General features: G+C 33.6%; 1 protein-coding gene across 1 annotated transcript in view; it reads right to left on the minus strand.

Annotated features, from left to right (window-relative positions):
• The window catches only part of LOC129989363 (A.superbus venom factor 1-like), a 184,637-nt gene that overhangs the window by 76,346 nt on the left and 95,483 nt on the right, over positions 1-12,808 (minus strand). Inside the window, 2 exon segments of the mRNA XM_056097853.1 lie at positions 2,711-2,810; positions 10,878-11,087. Coding sequence (XP_055953828.1) covers positions 2,711-2,810; positions 10,878-11,087 — 310 coding nt within the window.

A 12,808-nucleotide genomic window follows, 5' to 3' on the forward strand; every position in this document is an offset into this window, starting at 1 on the left:
ACATAACCAGAATTGATATTTTTTCCTTCTTTGTTTTACCAGAATTATTATTTTTCGTATACGAATATTACAAGAATAAGTATTGTAATTGTCAAATGATTTGAGAAATTACTGAAACTTCATTTTATAGACCTCCATGAATTTAAAAAAAAAAAACCTTTTTAGGATTGTGTCTATCTGTCTACGAAAGTAAAGCCTCTAAAATTGAACAATGTAATTTCGTGTGTCGCCTTTACATAAAAAATGCAGTGTTGCTGAATAGAAGAAGTTGTTATGAATTTCAATTTGAACATGTATGGAGGATAGCTAAAAAATCAAGGACATGGTTTATGATAAAACTATCGATGCCATTCAATCAAACTGCTTCATTGCACGTTTCAAGTACCTACAATTATCTGCAGTACAAATACTGCAGATAACTCACGTCTTTTAAATTCAAAATAGGGTCGTGTATAACAAGGGAAGTAAGATGCACATATTGCAAACTGGTTATGCCTGCATTTATTGAGATAGGTTACAGGACTCTTAGCGGAGAAATAAGGAAGTTACAAAAATAATTCAAAAAACAAAGGAGATAAGCCAAAAATTCGGGTTAAAAAAATCTACGATATACCATCATAAAAACACAGGTACAATTTTAAGGAGTTATCTGTAAAACTGAAGGAGATATTAGGGATTAAAATTATGAAATTTCCCTGATTTCAAATAGGGTTCGATCTAAATTAAAAAATATATTCTCTGGTATTATCGATCAATTTTTGCTAGTTAAGCAACGACGAAGTGGAATTTGAACAAAGAAAAAAGCAAACAAAAATAATTTTAAAAGTCTGGAAAACGTTGGGAAATGCTGGAAGCCACACTCTTTTTCAAGTGTCAGAAATTTCATAATTGTAATCGCAAATATCTCCACCAGCTTTACAGATAATTCCATGAACCTTTTTCCTATATCTTTATAATTTACTTTTCTGTTTCAAAAAAAAAAAAAAAAAACCCTTACAGATTTGTGCACAATTTTTAGGATTCTGCTATTTTAGTATTCCATCTTTGTTTTCATGCAAAATCTACAATGTTAAAATCATTTTTTCCCTCATAATCGTAATACGAGATTAGTTTTGTTTTGTTTAGTTTAATTATATTAACGTCCCATTTTAAAGCAACACTAGGGCTATTTTGAGACGGACCTCGTAATTTTGAGCCGTTATCAGATGGCGAGAACGACATCTGAGCTAGCACCTCTTCTCCAGATTTCCATACCACACCAGCGGGTCGTAATAATTCTCATAATTTCTTATAATTTTCTGATTCTAAAAAAAACTCATAATTTTTTTTCATTCATTATTATTAATTATATCATAATTAATTTTTATATGTGAATTTGTTTCATCGTTTACTCTAGTAAAATTATGTTCTTCTTATGAATTAAAAAAATTGAAAAATATATGTTTACTTCCGAAATATCATCGTAAGATTTATGATTCATTCTTCATTGGATGAGTAAATTTTCAAAATTTTACAACTCTAATAATTATCAAAAATTTAGAAAATATTTTAAATTCTTATTTTATAATGAGCAATCAACTGAGCTAAAAAAATTATGAGTACTGAAAATTCCTACAATAATAAATACTCGAGTTACAGAAATGTATTTTTTTTGTTACAAACATATAACAGGTACACTGAATAAATGATATAAATTTCCAATAAGATATAAATTTAATTTCGTTTCAGTGTGGGCACAAATTAAATATGCACCTCGTATTGTGATATAGTATTATTTAAAATAATACTCAGCTATTAATTCATTTTTTTTATGTATTGTGTTCCCTGTTTCAATGTCATGTCTTTTAAACACCAGTAAAACTCTTTAACATTTCTGAATTTACTATTAGAATTCTCTCTATGCATTAACATTATGCCAGATTCTATTTCAATTTTACCATTTTTCAAGACATAACTTGCTAATTACTAACAGAAATAATAAGGAAGAAAATATTTAAAGATAACCAGCAGGGCGTACAAGATAACCAGCTTTCTCGCGTACTCTAATAAAGGTGTTATCCTGGAGAACATGTTGGATGTCATTGGCATAAAGTAGATGCATAATATTAACTTTTAGAGGGAATTTGGCAATTTTACTGGATCTATCATGTAATCCTTGGCGAGTTTTTTGCAATTATTTTCTGGCATGCAGTTAGTAGTATTTAAAATCGAATTACGCATATAGTCAAAAAACTCCATGCCTAATTTAATATATTTAAGTAATTGCGTTCTTGAGTTATCGCGTTTACATGTTACTGAATGTACAAGACAGACGGTCCACCGCTTGTTCAATTTTACTCACTCTGATAGGTGTCTACAATATAAATGTTAAATCTGGGTACCGAATTTTATCTAGCTAGATCTCTTCTTTTTGTAGTTATCGTGTTAATTTATAGTCGAAAGTCGAACAGACAGACTTCCGATCGTATTTTCTCAAAATTTTATAGAAATCTACAAATTTATTGTAGAGAACGTATGATAAGTGTTGTACATCTATATCAAAGCATTTTTGAATTATTTTTGTCACAAGCAAAAAGATGAACAAATAGACAGACATTTTCCCAAAATGAGTTTTTCGAAAGTGTGAAGATTTGTCAAAATTTCGAGTATGAATTTTTTTAATGGCTACAATGCTATAAACGATAAAGTAAAAAAATCCCAATCAATATACCTTCATAGTATGGAGTAATTATGTGTTGTCTGTATCTCTCAGTTTGGTTGCTTGGATCCAGCCAAAGAGGTATGTCCACTTCGACAGGATCACCTTCAGCCTGAAATACGTTGTATAATTTATGTAATTTTATGAACTAAAATAAATCTGCAATAATATTAAATAAGTAATATACACTATTTACCAATAATTATTTGGATTCTCATACAAATGAGGATATCTGCAATCCTAATCTGCATCAAGCCTTCTGTGCGGAAATATCTTGTAGGAAACAGCACAGGTATTAGTAGCATGCAAGATGCCACGAAATTCAGAGTTGTATGACTTCGAGAAAGGCATAGTGTCGGATATGATAGAAATGGCCAATCCTTAAGGAACATACCTAGGGAATCAAACATTCCAAAATCGACATTGGTTTTTGTGATTAAGAAGTGGGAGATGAATGGTGATTGTCGGAATGTGCGTCGCCCCGGCAGGCTCACAAAACTAAGAGATAGGGACCAACGAGTGATATCCAAAGAAATCTGGAAAAACCGCACTAAACACTAAACCGATGGTCCACAAACTCCAGGAGTTCCAACTAGCATCTGGACTGTTGTTTGGATAAATACCATCCACAAGGAAGAACAACTGCTTGGTTTCTATGCTGGGGCTGCTGTCCATAATCTTTTGATTACAAAATCTAACCCCGCTGCTGGGTTGAGATACAGCAAGGCAAGTCGAAATTAGACCATAAATGAGTGAAAAGAAGTTTTCTGGAGTGATGAATCAAGGTTCAATCTCTATCACTCAGATGCCATATTCTGGGTTTAGCGTATGCACGAATAACGCCTTTTTACACGCCTCTGGATAAATTGTGACTACAGTAAAAGTAGACAGAGGTGGAATTTGGTCTGGGAATGTTTCTCGTGGTATGGATTGGGACTTTTGATTCCCCTTCATGGTACGTTAAACGCCAACTTCTACTCCACTATTCTAGACAACAAAGTGCTTCCTACGCTGTGGTAGTTTTACGGGTTGGATCATTATTATTTCTAGGATGACAACGTCACTTGTCATGTTGTGAGGTCCACAGCATATTGGTATGATAATAATGGGGTGAACCAACTAGCGTGGCCCGTACAAAGTCCAGATTTGAATCCTTAAAAAACCTCTGGGATGAATTGGATCGCCGAATTAAGGGGTGCAGCAATCTATGGAAACACTTGCATTTCTTCTCCAAGGAGACTGTTAATCTTTCAAACACTTGTGGAAAGCATGTCCTGGAGGGTTAAAGCTGTAATTGCCCCAAGTGGAGGCTCTACCAACTATTGAATACAGCCTGAGTAAAAACTTTAAGGCCAGTAAAAAATTTTGAGAAAATGTAAAATAAAATAAAAGGGATTCAAATAATATTAATTATTAAAGTTCATTGATAAGAAATAAATGCCATAAACATAATTTGTAAATACATAATTATGAGAAACATGTGGTTATGTAAAAAGTTAGTATTTCTGCCTGAGTAAAAACTTTAAGGCCACCAGTCATTTTTTAAGAAATAAATGTAATATAATCGTGTAATTACCATTGCAACTACTAGCTTGTGACAACGCTGCAATTTTCATATTTGTCATACGTTTATTCGAAGTATTGGTGATCTTTGTGAAGATGGCGAAGGGTCAGAAGTTAACTGATCGTGAAAGAGGACAGATCGAAGCTTTGTCTTCAACAGGAATGAGTAGTCGTGCTATTGCGATAAAGATAGGAAGGTCAAAGACTGTAGTCAACAATTTTTTTTAAATTGAAAGGCAATTATGGTAAAAAGAATACTGGGGGAAGACCTAAAGCTTTGTCCTCACGTGATGAAAGAAGAGTTTGCCAACTTGCATCTACTGGAAAGTACTCAACCAGGAAACTGATTCCGACGACAGGTTTAAAAGTTTGTCAAAAAACGATTTATAACACAATTAGAAGGTCTGGAAGGTTCACTTATACAGCAAAATTGACTAAGCCTCAGTTACTGCAGAGACACAAAATAGAGCGTTTGAACTTTGGCCAGAAAGTCATGACCTGGGACAACCAATGGATAGAAATTATTTTTTCTGACGAAAAAAAATTGGAATTTGGATGGACCAGATGGCTGGTATTTCTACTGACATGATATAAGAAATGAAAAAGAAATATTCTCCAAGCGCCAATTAGGTAGAGGGTCTGTCATGACTTGGGGCTGTTTTGCTTACAATGGTGTGGGCTCAATTGCATTCGTTTCAGGTAGAATGAATTCACAAGGATACCAAAATGTCCTAACAAATCATCTTTTGCCAAATGCTGAATGTCTTGCTGGAGAAAATTGTAAATATCAGCAAGACAAATGCATCGATCCATTCGAGTAACAGCACAAAAAATTGGTTCCAAGTCAACAATGTTGAAACTGTGAAACTGCCAGCTAAATAACCTGACCTCAACCCAATTGAGAACCTTTGGGGTGACTTATCAAGAAGAGTTTATGCAAATGGGAGACATTTTACATCAACAACAGAGCTGAAATTTACTATCGAAGATGAATGGTATAAAACCAACCCCACTCTTTGTCAAAAACTCGTTTCATCCATGAAAACAAGAATATTTGAAGTAATTCGAAGAAATGGCTCCTACACAACCTTCTAAGAATTTGTAATTTTTTTCTTATATGTTATTTTCTATGTTGGCCTTAAAGTTTTTACTCAGGCCCAAATATTCATCTGTGTGTTCTGTAATATTTTATAATAATAAAATATTTGCAAATTAATTTTTCTACTTTTTTTACTTTTATTTAAGCTCAATAATTATCAATCAAATGGCATTTTAATTCCTCAGTTTATATGTTTCCATTTTCTCAAAAATTTTTACTGGCCTTAAAGTTTTTACTCAGGCTGTATGAATAAATTGCGTTTATCTGTCTTATCACAGGTGTCCTTTTACTTATTGGTAGATAGTGTATTTAAGTTTTTTTAAACAACTGAAACTTCATAAAAATGTAGCTTTTAAAATATACATAATTACCAGAAAAAATTAATTCAAAATTTCAAAAAAAAAAAAAAAAAAAAATTGTTATCTTTTGCTTGGCTTTTATTTATATGCACATTTTCTATTTTATTTTCGATCACCAACTTGTGCGGCCAAATATAGCTGGCTTTGTTGCTCTCTGATCTGTATGGAATGAGTAACTATCTAATGCTGCAGCTGTTCTGTTTAAAAACAACATATATTTCATGGAAATTGATATTTATGCAAACATTATTAACATTTACTACGCTTGGTTTTAAAATTACCATTCAAGTAAACGGCGTGCATCAGTGATGTTAATTCTAATAACAAATCCGATGCCTTACTTTTGGTAAAAACTTCAGTTTGGCTAAAGTTATCAAATTTCCGGGCTAATCAAAATATTCAAAATATTATTTAAAAAGAGTTGACTGTCAAAGAATATAAGCTTTCTTATTCACTTTTTTATTCCAGAATCGTCAGAAGCTAAGAAAGCCAACATATGATTATATATATATATGTACTCATGTCCTTAAATTAAGGATAATTCACACGGAAATTGAACTCAAAAATACATATATCACCCGTAAATTGACACACACATCTTCAAAAATCATATGCAAATGGCTGAAAGATACCAGATGACACCGATAGTACGTCACAGTAACGAGAGTGTGAGTGAGTGATTTATAAGATATACAATCAAAGAATTAAAATTGTTCGCAAGCACTTTATACGCCTTTCAGTGCAATAACCGCATAGTTATGACACAAAAGACGCATTTGGATGATTTTTTACGTGGTAGAATTATAAGTCGTTTGGAATGTGGGTGTACCCCGCTGGAAGTATCCGAGGAACTTGGAATCGCCCAGAGGGTCATCTCCAGGCTTTGGCAACGATTCCTAGATGATAGTAATCTGAGTAGACGTTGCAGCACAGGTCTCTCACGAGTTACAACGCCGAATAAGGACCGGTATTCGGCAGTTACTGCCAAATGAAACAAACGGAGCACAGCATCAGACCTGTCTCGTCAGCTCTTTTCAGGTACTGGTACGGCAGTTTCAAGGCAGACCGAGTGCAGACGCTTAGGGCAGATTGGTCTATATGCTCGTAGGCCTGTCAGATGTGTCCCATTTACTGCAACTCACTATCGCCTGCGGTTAACCTGGAGAAGAGAGCATGCATTGTGGACACCGCAACAATGTTCTTGTGTGATATTTTCCGACGAGTTCAGGTTTAGCTCGCATTCTAATTCTCGAAGGAATTTCATATGGAGAGCGCCAGGTACCCGTTACGACCAAAAGAACATAATTAAATGGCACCGTTACGGCAGTGAAAGATTGCTCGTTTGGGGAGGAATTTTTCTGGATTCCAGAATTGATATGCATGTTCAAATTGGAACCAGGACAAATCTATTAAAACGTCATTCTGTAACAACATATACGTTCGTTTCTGGGCGGAATGGCTGCAGAATTCTTGTTTGGGGATGACAACGCCCGTCCTCACAGTGCAAACACCGTAAACAAATGCCTTCTATCGGAGGACATCAACCGTATGGACTGGCCAGCATTCTCACCGGATTTAAATCCAGTGGTGTATGCGGGGGACATGCTTAGCCGACGAGTTGCAGCCCGTCAACTATCTCCTACATGTCTACCGGAACTTCGGACAGCATTGCTTGATGAGAAGCGTAATATTCCCCAAGAGCAGATCGATAATTTGATATTCAGCATGCCTAGACGTTGCACGGACTGTATTGCATCGTCTGGGAGACATACTACGTATTAACCAGCATTCCAACCATGTAAAATTTGTTTTTGTAAATAAGTTTTTTTTTTTTGTAATTTGCTCCCGGGAGCAAAAAATTGCAATTTTTATTAATGATTTCATACATATAGCTTTTTTGCTCTTTACCTTTTGTTTAATAAATTGGCTTTAATAATAAGTCCCATTTGTTTTGATTCTGACTGTTACTGTTCCTGACCTTGTGTTATCCTTAATCAATGAACATAAGTATATATATATATATATATATATATATATATATATATATATATATATATATATATGATTATGTCTGTAAATTTGCTGAGATATTATGAGACAAATGTATAGAGGCAGACCATCTTCCCAATCATCTGATAGATAATTTTACCAAGAGAAAGCCTTTTTCAAATAAGATTTGCAGAGTTTCTCACATAGCATGTGTTTTATAAATATTTGAAATTAAAATTAATTTAAAAATTATGTAGGCATGTAATTCCTATCAGGTTTATTTTTGGCAAGGAATTTTCATTATAAAATACGTAATTGTTATTTAAATCTATGTATTTGATTCATCTACAAATTATTAAAAATGGTTCTAAAGAACGGTGGAAAGCTGTAACTATACATCAACGATATGAAATCTTCTTTAACAATATCATTTGGATATTAATTTGCATTAAATTATATGTTCTTTAAAAAATCTTACAATGATTTAAAAAAATAATATTAAAAATCACTCATAAGACTAAGTACATTTTTTCTTAAATATTTAGAACAAATTTTTAGGACAAATAAAATAATAATTCTTATCATTAAATTTTTTTTTAATAAAACCCTTAAATGTCAAATTATTTTACTATTCTGTATAGATAGACTGTCTTTAAGAGTTTTCGAAACATTGTTGAATGAGTTTTAAGTAAAAAAAGTACATAAATGGAGCTTACAGGTAGTTATCAAAATAATGGAAACACCTTAGAATAAAGAATCCTCTATTTGTATGGTGTAGGGACGCTTTTGACATGTAATACAGCTTGGATTCGCCTAGGAATTAAATCATACAAGTGTCGAATAGTGTTTAGAGGAATATTGTACCATTCTTCCTGGAGATATTTTGAAAGTTCTGAGAGATATGTCGGTGGAGGATATCGATTCCGTATTAAACCTTCTAAAATAAACCATAGAGGCTCAATTATATGGAGGTCGGATGACTTCTTCTTGCGTACAGCCGACCACCCCGCCACCACTGAACGTAGCAGTATCGACAGGATTTGTTGTGGCCGACTGCTATCTTGAGCATTGTTCATCCTTGCATTGACCGATTTGTCAAACTGACATTCTCCTCGAGGTAATTGGCCACAAAGTGGTCAGTTAATGTCCTTCTTCCTTATCTACAAACTCTCAAATAGTTGGTAAAAAATTGATAATTTTTGACATCATGTCCTTCAGAGTTTTAAGATTACCTGGTACCATCAGTACTGTACTTATGTCATTATTAATAATTTTCAGATTTTTTCTTAACTCCGAAATTTCAATACATTCCTTTCCTTAGTGCCGATTCCTCCACAAATGCATTTATTTTCTTGCATTCTTCCAAATCTTGGGAAATATGCAGGAAATCTCCCATGTCCTGATATAATTTGAATTATCAGTGGATGGTATCTTCTTATTTTTATTTATGGATTGGGAATAAAATCGAAAGTTACTTTTCCGTTTTTGGACATATACCATCTGTCAAACCATTGCAGCTTTATTTCCTCTCTTAATTCACATTTTAAGATTTGATTTCGGGACAACCATATCAACATCCTCTTTCTGTGCCGCCAACTTTGCATATTGATCAGCCTTTTCATTACCATATATCCCAATATGGGCTTTAACCCAATTCAACTCTATCCACTTGTTAGTTTTTACACTTTTTATCTTTTCTTTTATCGTCCATATTTCCTTATTACAATTGTGAGATGATTGTATGGCTTGTAGGACTGAGAGAGAATCTGAAAAAATTGAGCACTTCTGTCCGTCCTCCACCCTTTCACAATATTCAAAGGCTATCTTTAAAGCTTGCACTTCTGCCTGGAAACTTGTGGCATGGTTCGATAATTTCACAAGACTTTTATCGATCTCTTTCCCATAGTAGTATACTACTGTTGCAGCTCCTGCTTTATTTTCATCTTTTGAACCATCTGTCAAAATTTCTATTCCATCCATATCTGGGATTCTAATTTGAAAACGATGAATAAACCATTCTGCAGGATGTTGTTCGAATTTGTCAAAATACATCTGATAATCTTTTTTGCTGAAGCATTTTTTTCCTATTTTAACTTTATTACTAGAAGTTCTTATTTGAAATTTAGTGAAAATTTCTGTTGCTCTGAGGTCCTTTGGCAAAATTCCCGTTATCACGGAGGTCGGGTGACTATGCGGGATAAGAGAAATGTTTAACTTCAACCTCGTGTTCATCGAACCATGATTGAACATATTTCGCTGCATGGATAGGTGCATTATCAACCTGTAAAATTCCCTCTCTACAGGAAACAAAGTTTGCATCATAGGATGGACTTGGTCACTAAAACTTCTTTATACTTCTCCCCAATGATCCTTCCTTTCAGGGTTACAATTAGTCCAGTAGAAAACCACGACACGGCTGTCCATATCATGACAGATCGCCCTCCATGCCTATCCGTTGGAAGGAGACAAACATCATCATACGCTTCCAAACGTGCACCTATCCTATTGTAGGAAAAAGTGTGAAGCACAATTAGTCAGACCATATTACTTTCTCCCACTTATCAATTGAAAAGGTTTAGTGAGTGTGGCACCACCGCAGACGACGTTTACCATTAACATCTGTGACAAGTGGTTTAGGAATTGCTGTTCTGCCATAAATGTTCTGTTTATGAAGGTGCCTTCTAACTGTAACCACTGATACTGGAGAATCCAGATGGGTATTGAGTTTTGTGGTCCCTTTTTCTGGAATTGTTCGCTTTTTAGATATTACGATCCGCTTCAACACCCGTCGGTCTTTTTCATTGAGCTTCTGTTTCCGCCCACTATTTTGCTTTTCCGAACTTGTCTTCCTGCGTTGTATGTATGGTTTCATGACTTTGAACAGAAGTTAGAATGGTTCTATCACATTTGCTTCAGTTAGATGGGCTTCTACATTCCGGCCTCTTTCAAAATCTGAGAGGTCTTTATTGTAGAACGTCAATAAAGCTAATAAATAAAGCTTCAATAAAGTCAGAATATATACACTGCTATTTATAAAAATAACTGGTGGCTATTATTATATTTTAAAGCTTGTCTCTTTTATTCACAGGTGTTTCCATTATTTTGATAACCACCTATATAACGTGTGACATAAATACATATTGATCTGTAAAATACAGGAATCACTTACTTCTACATTCAGTTTTTGTACTATGACATCACCTCCTTCTACAGTTAAAGCCACTACTTTTATATCGAACGTTCCTGTTTTCAGAAGTACGACTGGAAACGTAACAGTTGCTGCCGAATTATTTTCGATGATGAGTCGTTTTCTCTCACTTTTTCCGTCATCGCTCATTCCAGTGCATAAACCTTCCGCTGGGTACATGTACACGACAGCCTGAAATTAAGAAAGTTAAAAATTACTTTTCGTTTGACAAATAATATTTAATGTAAATTTAACACAAATATGATTAGTGAATTTCTAGTTCTATTTAGGAAATAAATTCTGTTCATAAAGTGAAATATATCTTCAGGAAAGATTCAGTGAATGTTAATTCAAGCAGGGAATAATTTGAGAAAAATCTATATAATATAAATCAGAAAATACATGTATCAGTCTTTTCTGTTGTTCGAAAATAATGAACTGCAGCAATATGAAACTTCATATGCCATTCAAGATTCAATTTCAAGGCCACACGTGTCGTTTTGAACTTTCTAAATGAATAAGATTTAAAGACATTTGTGGTGGAATTTAGATCATTTTGATCTGCGCAGTAGAAGCAAGAGAACGTATGTTTTCGGGAACATTGTTTTAAGGATCACATTTCCCACAAAACAAACACAAAGACGAAAGACAAGACAAGAAATTAGCTCACACACCTCACAGAACACATCACATCTCATTCTCATTACAATCGCAAAGCACTATGGGATGCGTACCTAATCAGACATTGCCATCTATTATCCAAAAGAGAAGATAGAGTAATGGGACTGCTACATATTTAATTTAAACTATTTAAAATTTCCACGTTTTTTTTTACAGTTTTCCCCTAATAATTTCAGAAATAATTTTTAAAATTCGAGAATTCATATTTGATTAAACTACAAATTTCATGATTTGATTCTAAACCTTATTCGATGAAAAACATAAAATTTTCTGCTTTTTCCTAGGTCCATTTTTCCTCTCTTTGTAAAACTACTTGCATGCATAAATTTAAACAAAGCATGTTTTAATTTTGTTCTTATTATGTGGTTTAACGTGGAAAATAATAATTTCTGTAATATTATTGGTGAGGGAAGAACTTTATTTATAGCTTCGTTAAGAGTTATATTTAAAAATTTAGACCTTATTTACGAAATTTCAAAGAAAAATATGATTTTAATGAAATGTTTGCGAAAATAATTTTAGAAATTGAATACTAGATGTCAGATGGAGAAGAAATAGCTCTGCACATCGGGCAAGATATTCCCTGATATGTATGCAAGTCTATTTATGAGAGAGTTGATAGTTTGAACTCCTTGCTTGATTTCATATTATGTGGCCATCATTCCAGGCTATAGCAAGTTGTAATGAGAGCCTTGATTACAAACAATTTTTTTCTGTTAAGTATTTTGTTTTGATTAATATTTTTTTTTTTAACTTTCTAATACACGAAGTATGGAGAAAGTATTGTAATCGTCAAAAAACTTAAGATTTTGACGGATCTCCACATTTCAGACTCTCCTGATTTCAAAAAACACAATGCTGGAAAATGTCTCTCTGTCTGTCTATCTGTGACAAAGATAGCTCAAATCGTTTTAAGCTAGATGAATGAAATTTCGTATACAGACTTTACACATTATCTGTGGACCCTATCAAATGAGAGAAATCCTTTCAGAGGAATATCTGTCCAGCAGTTTGAATATAAGTTAACTCGATAGCAAATAAAACGAAGTGAGTTAGATAAAATGATTTAGTAACAGATTTTATATCTATAATGCAGACACCTATTACATTTTAAGCCAAATACAATAAGAGGTTGACCGTCTGTTGGTCAGTATTTTCCGAAATGTGTAACGTAATAAATAGAAAACGCAATGACTTAAATACATCAAATTTGGTTTGGGATAATTCACGTC

Source organism: Argiope bruennichi, chromosome 10 (assembly GCF_947563725.1).
Source record: "Argiope bruennichi chromosome 10, qqArgBrue1.1, whole genome shotgun sequence".
Classification (NCBI taxonomy): Eukaryota; Metazoa; Arthropoda; class Arachnida; order Araneae; family Araneidae; genus Argiope; species Argiope bruennichi.